The following is a 14,477-nucleotide window of genomic DNA, read 5'->3' as shown; positions in this document are numbered from 1 at the left end:
CTTTGGATTTTAAGCTTGGCATATATAAATTCTTTGGGATCGTTCAGTCTTAATTAACTATATTTACTAAGCGTTTGATGTAAAAGTTCTATAAACGATTTCAGTTAGACCCCCCCGTAAATGCAAGCTTTCTTTGCCTCAGTTAATATTGTCAATCTGTCTTTCTCCAGCCATCTTTCTGTCGGGCTTGCTTTAGTATATATATCTCTACTGCAAGCAGTGATCTTCAACTTCTGAGCAAACAAATCATGCATATGGTTTTGTGGACTTGTGATGTATTTTATGCCACCAACATCTTCAAACACAGAGAAATGGGAATGGAGGGGATCTCGTTTGATGACACAACTGAAACATCGCTGCTGATAAGCGAATAGTTGAATATATGCAATTTATTGAACAACATTCGGATCCATTAACATTGATTAACGTTAAACCAAGTACACAAGAATAGCAGCTTTAGGACTTGAAAGTTGAAACGTCACTACAATTACAAAACATTACTGGTTTACTAAGTAGATTTTTGAACGAATACTAGATTATCAGTTGGGAAGAAATGACAGACATGGGAATCAATCCCTGGCTTAGTGCCAAGCAAACGAAATGATATGTGATCAGGACTCCAATGAGAGGTATCCATGTGGCAAACTGCAACAGCTTCAACTCTATCTCCATCTTCACCCCCCAGTGAAACTTTGAATAATTTGTTATCAGCTCGGCCATGGCAGTAGAAAATTGCATAAGGGTAAGGCATGGTATGGCATGCCACCATCTTGGGAGAAGATATTTCTTCAGGGTCTTCTAGGATAGTATAATTCTGGAAAATGGCAGTTGATTTTACGAGGTGGGTAGTGCTTAAAACTTCAAAATCCGTCTTCAATCCAAAGACACTGCGTACAAAATCAAGCATGGACTCCAAAGAGGTTGCACAAAATTTGAGCTCTCCATTCAAGTGATCATTAGTTCCACACATTCTAAGAGCATCTTCCATGGCCTTGGCTTGAGGTGAATCATTTGAGTAAGAGAACAAGTCAAGAAGATAAGGAAGATCTTTCAATGAAAATGGAATTGTATCAGCTTGTTCTCTAGAGAACAAGTGAGGAGAATTTGAAGGATCTGTCTGAGGAAGATATGTGGGAATGATATTGCTTAGCTTTAGATCAGTTATTTTAAAGAACAGTCTGACAGAATTGTCTATGTGACCCATGTGGGATGACGGCTCAATGGCTTGCTTAGCGTGAATCTTGTGATGATCAACCATTGGATGCTCCGATTTCCCAGGCACCTCTATCTGTTGATGACTATCACCTTGCTCTTTCAAATATTTTCCACTCATCTTCCAGGCACCACTTGTGCAAGCGCACTGTAAAACAATCAAATAATTCATTAGGCATAAACTTGAACAATAAGATCAACAATTCATGCATATATGTATTGCCAAATGATGGCATTAAAATTGAAAGAAGATTACCACAAGGAGTAGAACTAGGAGGACTTTCCAAGAGGCTAAATGTAATCCCATCTTCACTTTAAATTTATGCTATCAGAAAGAGCAAACTGAGATAAAAGAACAAACTTTCACAAGCATAAACTGATCTGCATAACTATAAACAAGAAGGGAAAATCATTTCACAAGACAATGAGATTGTTTCTGCTAGTCAACTTATAAACTACCCGCTAATACTTATTTCATAGTAATTAATTTATCAACCAATGGAAATCGCTGTCACTTAATCAATTTAATATTTAATGTATTCGGTTATTCTCACAGTGCTTATCTGCTTCCTGTAAATACTGATATTAACAGTTTGATCTTATAATTAAGGGAAAAATTCATCGCCTCTCAGGCCCTTTCAATGAGTGGGGGTGATATGAGCAAAAGATGGACTTTCTTTTGACAAGTACAACCAGGAATATATTAAATTATCAAAATTTATCACTATGCGCATATAAAGTTGACTTCTGCAAATAGAGCCAAGCTTTTCTTTCTGTGGCTCTCCATAATCTAATACAAATCCTGGAAATTACTCTTCACTTCATGATTTTGGCTCTCGTCAGCTGATAATAATTAACAAGGAAATCATACATTGTCTTCAACAGTAGACCCATCTGTACAATTAAATTGCAAAGTCATTTCAAGCTCTTCCCTAGCTCTAACTTTGACTAATGAGCTTGCTTTTCTTCATGGAGATATTGCCTTGGCAGTATTTTAATCTTCTCTTTATTGAAGTTTATGAATAGTGCATGCACTACTCACTAGTGGTAGCTGAGCTTGACCCTCTAGGATTAATTGGGATTATTTTATTTTATTTTTCTTCTTCTGTTACTGATTAGTCAACTTTCCGGCTAACTTTCTATTTTCTCTTGTATTTTGATGCTGATTTTGTTAATGGTGTCGGCTGATAAGTAGTTTTTTTTCACCCATATCAATCTTTTATTATTTGAACAAAGCCTTCAATTTCTCAAGCATAAGTCAATAGCGTTTACCTATGAACTTTTTTTATTAAAATTTTATGTTTTGTGTCTCTGTAAGCTAACAGAACTCAGTAGACTAATTATTCCACTAGTGTTGGTAGTGCTGCATTTTTTAAATAAATTGACGGCCTCAAATTGTGCTGGAAGGACCCTGCTGAGTACTGGAGAAGCATAACGAAAGACCAACGAATGTCTAAAGCAATAAGTAGATCACAGTCATAGCCAGACATCCGTAGTCTAATAGTCTAACTCTTTATTAAAATATTATTCAATTTAGACCCATAGATTATCATAATTTTTGCATCTTAAAGCGAGTCTTTGACAGTTTAAAAATATCATAGCATCACTAAAAAATATAAGATACATATATATACAAAGTAAACATCTTTTTTGTATTTTGTCATAGACGATTCATTTAGGATCTAACACCATTTTGAGACCAAGAAGAGAAAACCCAAAGTCTTGTTGTTGACAAGCAAACCAGCTGGGCCTGTGGAAGGCCCTATAGATAGCAACTGAACGATTTAGATGCATTATTTAACCAGAGGGGATCAAAGGATACGAAAAGTTGCCGGTTCACTGTATTAATATTGGTTTTTAAGTCTTGTTATTTTGTTGGCAGCTTTCCTTTGATCATATTGTAGACTGTTTATGGTACAATATGAAACCTTTCCTGTAAGAAGCATAACAATAGTAATGTTCGTGTAAACATTGCTGTCATTCTCGTTGACTTACTTGATTCAGTGATTGTGAGGTTGATCACTGGATCTGGATTTATCCTTAATAGTATGGTTGGATTTAACCTAATATAACAATTCGATTTGGGTAGGGTTCCTCTTTACCAAAAAAACTATTTTGGCACACAATTAAAAGTTCTTTAAGCCAGTTTTTTCCAAAAGCTATAGACGGGCGGATTCAGAAATTGGGAACTGGAGCTAAAGCATAAGAAGTCTAATATAAATAAATTACTGCTGAATTTTCTTTAAAAATAGGTAGCCTTCCTCCACATCTGCAAATTTATCTCCTTATCAACTTCTCTTAAAAAAGTCTCCTGATTACACCTTCATGAAGGCATTTAATTGTATGTATTATCAATTCAGGAAGTATAAATTTCATTTCCATACTAAAAATATGTGTTCATACGTTATAGCCTAATTCATAAAGGCTACTAGTGCGTTAGTCTAGAGGGAAAAGTTCATATTTTTGCCAGTGTCAAATTGGATGAGATTGAATTCCCATCTAAATCTAGTTGCCACTTTGTTACCAGTCATACTTTTAAGGAATGTTAGCTAATTCCTGCTACAAAGTTACTGTTAGTTAACAGTTTTCTCATTTCTTCACGTACTAGTTCAAAGTCTGATTCAATTAAGGTTGATACAATCCCTCAACAAGTTGCTAAAGAAGGTAAGTGCTTTGTTCCTTCAGAAATTATAGAACCTACTCCCCCCACTTGGGTTAAGCCACCTTCATCTGATCCTTTTCATCTAAAATCAATACACAATATTAAAAAATTTGACTTCAAATGTTAGCAAAATTTGTAAAGTATTAAAACTTATAAAATGAAGGTCTAAGTTCAAATCTTTACCACGCTTGTAAAATTTTAACTTGTGTTATGGTTGTGGGTCTGATCATTGTACCTCAGGTTTACCCATCCAACACTATGTCCACATATCATGTTACCCTCTCTATCGATTGTTAACTTAGAGATTGAGTTGCCTATTGTAAGAAAAAGTGATAAAGTGTACACATTGATGGCTAAGACTACACATTCATACACACACACACACACATATATATAGCTTCCCTAGTCTCCCAAGGTTAACTAGACCAAAGATTAGAAAACTGCCAAATGTGCAAGTATTCAATTCCTCAACCTGTCTTCGTGAGCCCAAAATGTATCTGAGGCTGTATCATATCCTAACTGGTATTAATGTCATGTTGTTTGAGTATGAGGCTTTTGATGAAATATTACATCTGATCCCTTGTATCTTCATCACTTATTAGGCTTTTTGTTGATCACAAATAGGTGTTTAAGAAAAAATTGAATGTTGATGGATCTCTCCCAAAGTTAAAGGGCAGATTAGTTGCCAAATTTTGATTCAAATATAGTAGGCTATAAAACACTGTAATACGTAAATTAGAGACATAAACAACCCTATTTGTGTCATTTTGTTGCAAAGAATTGATGCAAAAATTATTGTTTATTGATCTTGAGCAAAGTCTTCCTTCCCAATTTACAGAATGCATATGCAGAATGGGGTGCCGAAACATTATGTGCTTATTATTAAACTCGAGAGGGGACTCAGCCTTGCTTTTATATTTTGCTAAATTAAAAGGGTAATTGGGTTCTCCTATAAAGAAAACCCAATAACTTTTATTAACCCACACTTATAATCGAAATTAATAACTACAATATGAAGTATATCAATCCGTTTTCAAACGATCATATTAAACCCATAAAATAAAATCCTTTTAGGGTATATATTCACCTAATTTTATTAACCGATAAAAAAAAAGATTATATAAATATATGCCCACATTATTCCAACAAAAAATTAATTATATGTAACGATTTAGATTCAATCTCTTGCTGTTGTATAAAAACACTTTTCCAGATATTTTGTAAGTGTGGAAGTAATGAAATAAAGTGCAAATTAGTTCTAAAGTTTTCTCTCAAATCTACTTCCGTAAATTCTTGTAACTTTTTCAGCCTGTAAAAGTTTTGAAATTATTCAGTAAAACAAATGAAAGAAAGAGAATAATTAATGCAAAGACATAGAAGGAGGGCAAATATTTGATTTTGATATGGCAGGGGCAATGTCTCTTCGCCAAAAATCTTTTAGTGTATATTATATTGGATAGTGGTGGCTGCTTGCTGGGTGTTCTTACGATCATTTTTAACGTGCATAGATGTCTGCCACTCACAATGCTGTAATCTATAATAATGAACAGACCTCCAAATGAAATTAGTGTGTATTATGCATGAGTTATAGGTGTCTCAACTGTTTGCATCTTCATTAATGCCATTTCCTATTAAAGGTAAAACTTTCCATGAAAATTTGATCTTGAGGGAGATTCCCTTTTATTTGTTTATGGGAGAATGATTGTTTCCCGTTCCAATTTTGTCAAAAGGACCCTTAAAGTGGAAACAGAACAAAACCCCACCTTTTGTCTGTTATTATTAATTGTAAAAAAAAATATTAAAATAATTTTCTCTATTTGGTTTTAAATATTAATTATAAATATGTTGTATTAATTTTCTTTTTAATAATATATATAAATTATATATCATCATATAATTAGATAATTTTAAATTAGAGATAAACTATCATCTAATTATATAATATTAAGTTATTATTTATATATAAAATTATACACATAATTTTATTATTTTTAATTTTTAATTCTCTCTCCGTTTTTTCATTCTCACTTTCTTTATTTCTCTTCTTTCACTACAAGTCTCCACCTCTCGTCTTTTTTTTCTCTTACTTTCACAAACTTTGTCACCACCATCAAAACAAACAACCCCCATATATTGCAACCAATACCATAAGTTACTACGACTGCCACTACCAACACCCATTACGGGCACACTACAATTCTCATCACTAACCATTATCATTGACCCGACTCTTTTGCCACCACACTTAGGAACACGAACCAAAAATCACCCACCCACCCCTAATGCACAACCAATTTAACAATGAAATTAATACTAGGGGATTGACTAACCAAAATCATCCCACCCACTCTTAATGCACGACCAATTTGCTTAGGAACTTTTTTAGCTTATCAGAGGTGTTTCTATGGTGTATGAATGACTTCTTGATGGAAATAAGTGAGGAGTAGCGACAGGAATTAAGGCGGTAGGATTATATTGCTAGGTGAAAGGATGCACATTAGGTTCAGTGTTTGGGAAGGTGAGCTCTTCATGCAATGTAGGTTCAATGAGAGTGGTATATAGTTGTTGTTAAGGTTATGGTTGGGTACTTGGTGGTTTAGAAGTATCTTTTGAGAGGACCAATGGAACTGAATCTCATTTTGAGAGAAACATGCCATTGATGCAGGTTAATACGTCCCTTCCGCATCCTATTTCTAGGAAAAAATAGTTTGCCTTGATTCAGAGGAATCCCGAGAAGAGTTTATTGGAAAGACAAGAGGAATTGGAATAACAATGGATGAAAAAACCCATTGTACCGAGGTGGTGTGATTCAAATTGCTATTTTGGTCACATTGCACAATCCTAATGTGATTTGATTAGAATTAAATCTAGTTTTTATTCTTGGTGAACCAACATAAATTTATTTTTATAATTATTAACCTAAGGATGTATTTGGTTAAAGAGCAGTAAAAATTATTTTGATATTCTATTTTTTATTACTTACATTACTTTGTTTAGTTTATAAGTAATAAAGAGATTATAGTAATATTCTATTACCAATGATTAATCTGATTACTACTTCTACTTTAGATGTTAAAAGATTATCAAAGTAATTTTCATTTTATTATAATTATATTTTCATTTATTAATTTTTTAAGATAAAAATAATTTTATTTTCAATTAATATAACAAACAACATAAAAAATATTTTAAAATAATATACCCAAGAGTATTTAAGTAAAATAATATACTAGTATTCTTTTATTATCTTTAATCAAACACGATAATTATTTATACATACCCAATTTATCAAATTTTATCAAATATAGTAATAATTTATATTCAATAATATTCAAGATAATCCTCTAATTTTAATAATAAAATATTTCTCAAATCAAACGCCTCCAAAAAGTGATATAAACAAGTGAAAATATATTTTATTTGTTTATTAAAATTTTGAGTAAGATAGGTTAATTTAATTTCTTTTACAAAGGGTATTAAATAAGACTAAATTCGAATTGAGTTGAGTTCAAACTTATCTAAGTTTGAGTTTGATCTGATTTGAGTGTAGTCAAGTTCAAACTCATCTAAGCTCTAGTTTTACTTGACTTGAGTGAAACTAAACTTGAGTTTAGTTCGTTTGAGAAGAGTCAAACTTGAGTTTGACTTAAATTCAAGTTTGAACTAAATTTTAAGCTCGATTTGGTGGTAAAACGATGTCATATTGACATATATTGGTCAAAATAACACCGTTTTGACCAATTCATATCAGATTTTTAGACTTATAAGCTTGACGAGTCAAACACATTAAAAACTCAAATTCGAAATAAAAAAATTTAACTTTTATGTTTGAGTTGAGCTCAAACCTAAATCAAACTCTAGTATTAAATGCATCTCTTGTCTCTTAGAAATAAATGATTTTTATTACTATTTTTTTTGAACAAACTTCAACCCACGAAAGTCTCTCTCCCTACTCGTTGAGTTTTTAATTCATTAATTATTTTTAAGTTCAATAAAATTATATATATAAATAAAATTTTGTGAATAAATAAAGATATATTATCATATGATTGAGTATTATATTTTATTTTTGATTTAAAATTATCTAATTATATAATAATATATTATTATTTACATACAAAATTATATATATAAATTATACACAAAATTTTACGGAAAAATTAAAATTCTACTCTTTACCATCAATTTCCGAAAGTTTAAATAATTACATAATTCTTTAATACAATCCGCATTGAGTAGATTTTGTGAATAAATTTGGATAATTAAGATCCTCTTGTCCACGCAATTCAAGACTGGGGCATTTAGCTCTTGGTCATATTTTATGTTTGCACCGCCTCCATAAGAACAGTGATAATCAAGATCATAAAGTGACGAACCATGAAGAAATATTGATCTCACTTTCTGATCTTATCCTTATCTAAGGATGTCTTGAATAAAAAGATATTCAAGTGGCACCGTAAGTTTCACGCGCATTGAGCAACCCTGTCTCTGACTCCCTTTGTAGAGAAAATAATTATTCAGGTAAAGAAGAGACCAAATTAAATTATTAAATATTCGTCATAATAGTATTATTTATATAAATAATGTATATAATTAGACATATTATTATATTATTATATAGTTTTAAATTAGAAATAAAATAATATTAAATTATATAATTATGTATCATTATTTATATATAAAATTATACAGAACGATGTATACATAATTTTATTGGGTTCAGAAATGGCAAGCTGAACTAATTGGCAGGCAACTCACCCAATAATCTTCTTACCAATGTATGGTACTGAGATCATGGAGTTCAAAATTATTGGTTTGCCAATTGAATTAATTACTAAAATAGTTGCATTTATCTCGTTTAACTTGTGCATAGTTTTGCAACTCTTAAATCATGGGCCCTTTTCAGGACCTACATGAAGCGTGGGGTATGAAATTCTCCCCCTTTTCCCCGCTATATAAAGGAGATTTGTATAACGCTTCCATGCATATCATAGAAGTTGAACTCTTTTCTCACTGCAAACATGAAAGCTTCATTACTTGCTCTCTCTACACTCTCCTTGCTCCTCTTGGTAATGCAGTTCTAGTTGAAACTTTATGGTTCAAATAAAACATTTTGTTATTCTTACAAGTTTTGATAATTTGCGATGTTTAAATTTTATTGTTTATTTGTGCATGCAGTTGGGTAGCACTACAGATGGAAGGAAAGACATGGGAGAATATTGGAGAGAAGTCGTAAAAGATCAGCCCATAGAAGAATCAATCCAAATTAGCCTTGGTCGTGCAGATCCCACCAGTTCCCTCTCTAATGAGAAAGCAGGTTGCCATGAAGAAGAAAACTCGTTTGTTAAGGATTTCGAACCGAGGCCTGATGTTTCCATTTATACTAATGATCTTAAACTAGCAAAAGATAAATCCTTAGGGAAGGATTTTGAGCTAAGGCCTGATGTCTCCATTTACGGTAACGATGTTAAATCAACACAAAAGAAATCCTTTGTTAAGGATTTTGAGCCTAGGCCAGATGTCTCCATTTACAGTAACGATCTGAAACCTACAAAAGAGAAATCTTTTGTCAAGGATTTTGAGCCTAGGCCAGATGTCACCATTTACAGTAATGATCTTACACCTACAAAAGAGAAATCTTTTGTTAAGGATTTTGTGCCAAGGTCTGATGTCTCCATTTACAGTAATGATCTTAAACCTACAAAAGATAAATATCTTTTTAAGGATTTTGAGCCTAGGCCTGATATTTCTATTTTCATTAACGATATTAAATCAGCAGAAGAGAAATCCTTTGTTAAGGATTTTGAGCCTAGGCCTGATGTCTCCATTTACAGTAATGATCTTAAGCCTACAAAAGAGAAATCTTTTGTTAAGGATTTTGAGCGTAGGCCAGATGTCTCTATTTACAGTAACGATCTTAAACCTACAGAACAGAAATCTTTTGTCAAGAACTTTGAGTCAGCGCTTGGTGTCACCATCTATGATAACGATGCCACCATTTATCATGACTAGATAATGCTCGTGGCAAGATGATATACAGAGCCCTTGTAGTGTGTGTATGAAGTATTGAAGACTGAATAATTTGTCGTTGGCTGATCTACCCGTTGTAATATAGCCAGTGTTCATGTAAGATAGCAAGGGCTACTGCTTATGTAAAATGCTAAGTGTATTGCTCATGATCAGCTTGCACTTTGCAGTACAACAGACAAGTTTACTGCAAGGTAGCCATAGCTGAGAAATGATTGAATAATTTAAGGTGTGCTAATTCTGTTAATTATCCTTGCAATGTTAGCTTTTGTCAGTTGTTTTTATATTTATTTATTTTTGTTTTCTTTCTTCATTGACACAGACAGACACCAGTTTATTAATTTTTTTGCATCTCTTAGTAATTTAGTAATTATGTCATCAGACAACATGTATCCTAATATATTGAATTTAGATTTCAAATAACTTGTTTTTTGATTATCTCGTTATGGTATAAGAAAATGATAGAGTAGTAGAATGTGATTTCATTAAAGTCGGAGACGGGAATGAGAAATAAGAGAAGATAATGGAAATTACTTAAATTCATACTTTTTACTACTTTTGAGAAAAGTGGTTCAATCTTCAGTTGATCTGCAAGTAAGTGATGTGTCTATCATTTTGTGTGTAAATGATTCTTAGTTGATGTATGCTATTGACACGGTTAATTATTGTATGTTACTTGCTTGACTAGTTATTCATCAATAAGGTAAGATTTAAGTCAAGCTTAGCTCTAATTCACCCAAACTTGAGTTCCGCTTAATTTACAGGAAACCAAACTCGAGTTTGAGCTTTACTCGTTTTAAAAAAGCCAAACTCAAGTTAAAGCTCATCGCAAGATTTTAGCTTGATTTATTACTAAAACAATGTCGTTTTAATATATATTGATCAACAAGTGTAAATTCCATTTCCATACTAAAAATATGTGTTCATATGTTATAGCCTAATTCATAAAGACTACAAGTGCCTTAGTCTAGAGGGAAAAGTTTATAGTTTTGCCAGTGTCAAATTTGATGAGATTGAAGTCCTGTCTAAATCCAGTTCCCGCTTTGTTACTAGTCATTGTTCTAACGAATGTTAGCTAATTCTTGCTGCAAAGTTAGTGTTAGTTAACAGTTTTCTTATTTCTTCACGTACTAATTTAAAGTCTAATTCAACTAATGTTGATACAATCCCTCAACAAGTTGCTAAAGAAGGTAAGTGCTTTGTTCCTTCAGAAATTATAGAACCTAGTTCCCCCACTTGGATTAAACCACCTATGTTTGACCCTTCTTATCTAAAATCACCACTTAATATTAAAAAAATTGACCTCAAAAGTTAACAAAATTAGTAGAATATTAGAACTTTCAAAGTGAAGGTCTAGATTCGAGCTTCTCTCACATTTATAAAATGTTAACTTACCTAATGCAATAGTTGTAGATCCAATTACTATACCTCAGTTTTATTCATCCAACACCATGTCCACATACCACATTACCCTCTCTGTCAATTGTTAGCTTAGAGATTGAGTTGCCTATTGTAAGAAAAAGTGATAAAGTGTACACACCGACGGCTAAGACTACACATTTGTACACACACACACATGTAGCTTTCCTAGTCTCCCAATGTTAACTAGACCAAAGATTAGAAAACTGGCAAATGTGCAAGTACTCAATTCCTTAACCTGTCTTCGTGAGCCTAAAATGCATCTGAGGCTGTATCACATCCAAACTGGTATTGATGTCATGTCGGTTGGGTATGAGGCTTTTGATGAAAAATAACATCTGATCCCTTGTATCTTCATCCCATGTTAGGCTTCTTGTTGATCACAAATAGGTGTTTAAGAAAAAATTGAATGCTGATGGATCTCTCCAAAAGTTAAAGGGCAGATTAGTTTCCAAATTTTGATTCAAATATAGTAGGCTATAAAACACTGTAATACGTAAATTAGAGACATAAACAACCTTATTTGTGTCATTTTGTTGCAAAGAATTGATGCAGAAATTATTATTTATTGATCTTGAGCAGTCTTCCTTCCCAAGTTACAAAATGCATTTTCAGAATGGGGTGCCGAAACATTACGTGCTTATTATTAAACTTGAGAGGGGACTCTGTCTTGCTTTTATATTTTGCTAAATTAAAAGGGTAATTGAGTTTTCCCATAAAAAACCCAATAACTTTTATTGAGTCACACTTATAATCGAAATTAATAATCGTAATATGAAGTATATCAATCTGTTTTCGAATGATCAAACTGAACTCATAAAATAAATTCTTTCTATAATACATATTCAACTGATTTTATTAAATGATAAAAAAAATTTAATAAATATATGCCCACATTATTCCAGCAAAAAATTGATTGTATGTAACCATTTTCATTCAATCTCTTGCTGTTGTATAAAAACACATTTCCAGATATTTTGTATGTTTGGAAGTAATGAAATAAAGTGCAAATTGGTTCTAAATTTTTCCCTCAAATCTACTTCCGTAAATTCTTGTACCTGTTTCAGCCTGTACAAGTTTTGAAATTATTCAGTAAAACAAATGAAAGAAAGAGAATATTTAATGTAAAGACATAGAAGAAGGGCCGCAAATATTTGATTTTGATATGGCAGGGGCAATGTCTCTTTGCCAAAAATCTTTTAGTGTATATTATATTGAATACTGGTGGCTGCTTGCTAGGTGTTCTTACGATCATTTTTAACGTGCATAGATGTCTGCCACTCACGATGCTGTAATCTATAATAATGAAGAGACCTTCAATTAAAATTAATGTGTATTATGCATGAGTTATAGGTGTCTCAACTGTTTGCATCTTCATTAATGCCATTTGCTATTAAAGGTAAAACTTTCCATGAAAATTCGATCTTGAGGGAGATTCCCTTTGATTTGTTTATGGGAGAATGATTGTTTCCCGTTCCAGTTTTGTCAAAAGGACCCTTAAAGTGGAAAAAGAATAAAACACCACCTTTTGTCTGTTATTATTAATTATAAAAAAAAAATACTAAAACAATTTTCTCTATCTGGTTTTAAATATTAATTATAATATGTTGCATTAATTTTTTTTGAATAAAATCACGTGTATAAATAATATATAAATTATATATTATTATATGATTAAATAATTATATATTAGAGATAAAATAATATCTAATTATATAATAATATATTATTATTTGTATGTAAAGTTATATATATAATTTTATTATTTTTTATTTTTTGGTATCTTATTTTTTATTTTTCTTATTTTTCTTCTATCCCGTATTATTATTCTCATTTTCCTTGTTTCTCTTCTTTTGTTACAAGTCTCCACCTCTTGTCTTTTTCTTTCTCACAGTCATCAAAGCAAACAACACTCACACGTTGCAACCAATACCACAAGTTACTACCACCGCCACTATCAATACCCAGTACGGACACACTACAATTCCCATCACTAACCACTACTATAGACCCCACTCTTTTGCCACCACACTTAGGAACATGAACCAAAAATCACCCACCCACCCCCAACACACAATCAATTCAATGGTGAAATTAATACTAGGGGATTGACTAATGAAAATCATCCCACCCACTCTTAACACACAACCAATTTGCTCAGGAACTTTTTTAGCTTATCAGAGGTGTTTCCATGATGTGTGAATGGCTTCTTGATGGAAATAAGTGAGGAGTAGTGACAGGAATGAAGCCAGTAGGATTATATTGCTAGGTGAAAGGATGAACATTAGGTTCAGTGTTTGGGAAGGGAAGATCTTCATGCAATGTAGGTTCAAAGTAGTACATAGTTGTAGTTGAGGTTATGGTTGGGTACTCGGTGGTTTAGAAGTATCATTTGAGAGGACCAATGGAATTGAATCTCATTTTGAACAATATCCTCGGACATAGAATAGTTTGAGAGAAACATGGCATTGATGTAGGTTAATACGTCCTATTCTTAGAAAAAAAATGGTTTGCCTTGATTCAGAGGAATCCCGAGAAAAGTTTACCGGAAAGACTAGAGGAATTGGAAGAACAATTGATGAAAAAACCCATTGTACCGAGGTGGTGTGATTCAAATTGCTGTTTCAATCGCATTGCACAATCCTAGTGTGATTTGATTAGAATTAAATCAGGCTTTTATTCTTGGTGAACCAACATAAATTTATTTTTATAATTATTAACCTAAAAGTGATATGAGCAAGTGAAAAAATATTTTATTTGTTTATTAAAATTTTGGGTAAAATAAGTTAGTCTAATTTCTTTTGCGAAGGGTTTTAAATAAAACTAAATTTGAACTGAGTTGAACTCAAACTTATCTAAGTTCGAGTTTAATTTAATTTAAGTGGAGCCAAGCTTGAACTCATCTAAGCTCTAGTTTGAATTGACTTGAGTGAAACTAAACTTGAATTCAGTTTGATTTAAGTGAAGTCTAGCTCAAGGTCATTTCAAAGATGTTTGAGTTTGATTTGTTTGAGAGGAGTCGAACTTAAGTTTGACTCGAGTTCGAGCTTGAACTAAGTTTTGCGCTTGGTTCAATGGTAAAATGACATTATTTTAATAAATATTGGCCAAAACAATATTGTTTCGACTAATTCATATCAAATTTTTAGACTTATGA

General features: G+C 32.2%; 2 protein-coding genes across 2 annotated transcripts; one reads left to right on the top strand and one right to left on the bottom strand.

Moving 5' to 3' along the window:
* Positions 1 to 388: 388 nt before the first annotated feature.
* Positions 389 to 1,651, bottom strand: LOC123214917 (BURP domain-containing protein BNM2A-like). Its single transcript, XM_044634943.1, has 2 exons — positions 1,469 to 1,651; positions 389 to 1,360 (listed from the first exon to the last, which is right to left on the bottom strand). Exons 1-2 carry the CDS (start codon positions 1,517 to 1,519, stop codon positions 509 to 511), a joined length of 903 nt encoding a protein of 300 aa, XP_044490878.1. The 5' UTR covers positions 1,520 to 1,651; the 3' UTR covers positions 389 to 508.
* A 7,231-nt stretch (positions 1,652 to 8,882) lies between these two features.
* LOC123214282 (organ-specific protein S2-like) lies at positions 8,883 to 9,886 on the top strand. The gene is made up of 2 exons (XM_044634049.1): positions 8,883 to 8,943; positions 9,053 to 9,886. The coding sequence occupies exons 1-2, from the start codon at positions 8,896 to 8,898 to the stop codon at positions 9,884 to 9,886; spliced, it is 882 nt and encodes a 293-aa protein (XP_044489984.1). The 5' UTR covers positions 8,883 to 8,895.
* Positions 9,887 to 14,477: the final 4,591 nt, after the last annotated feature.

This window comes from Mangifera indica, chromosome 4, assembly GCF_011075055.1.
Source record: "Mangifera indica cultivar Alphonso chromosome 4, CATAS_Mindica_2.1, whole genome shotgun sequence".
Taxonomy (NCBI): Eukaryota; Viridiplantae; Streptophyta; class Magnoliopsida; order Sapindales; family Anacardiaceae; genus Mangifera; species Mangifera indica.
This window is presented reverse-complemented; position numbering and strand designations above follow the sequence as displayed.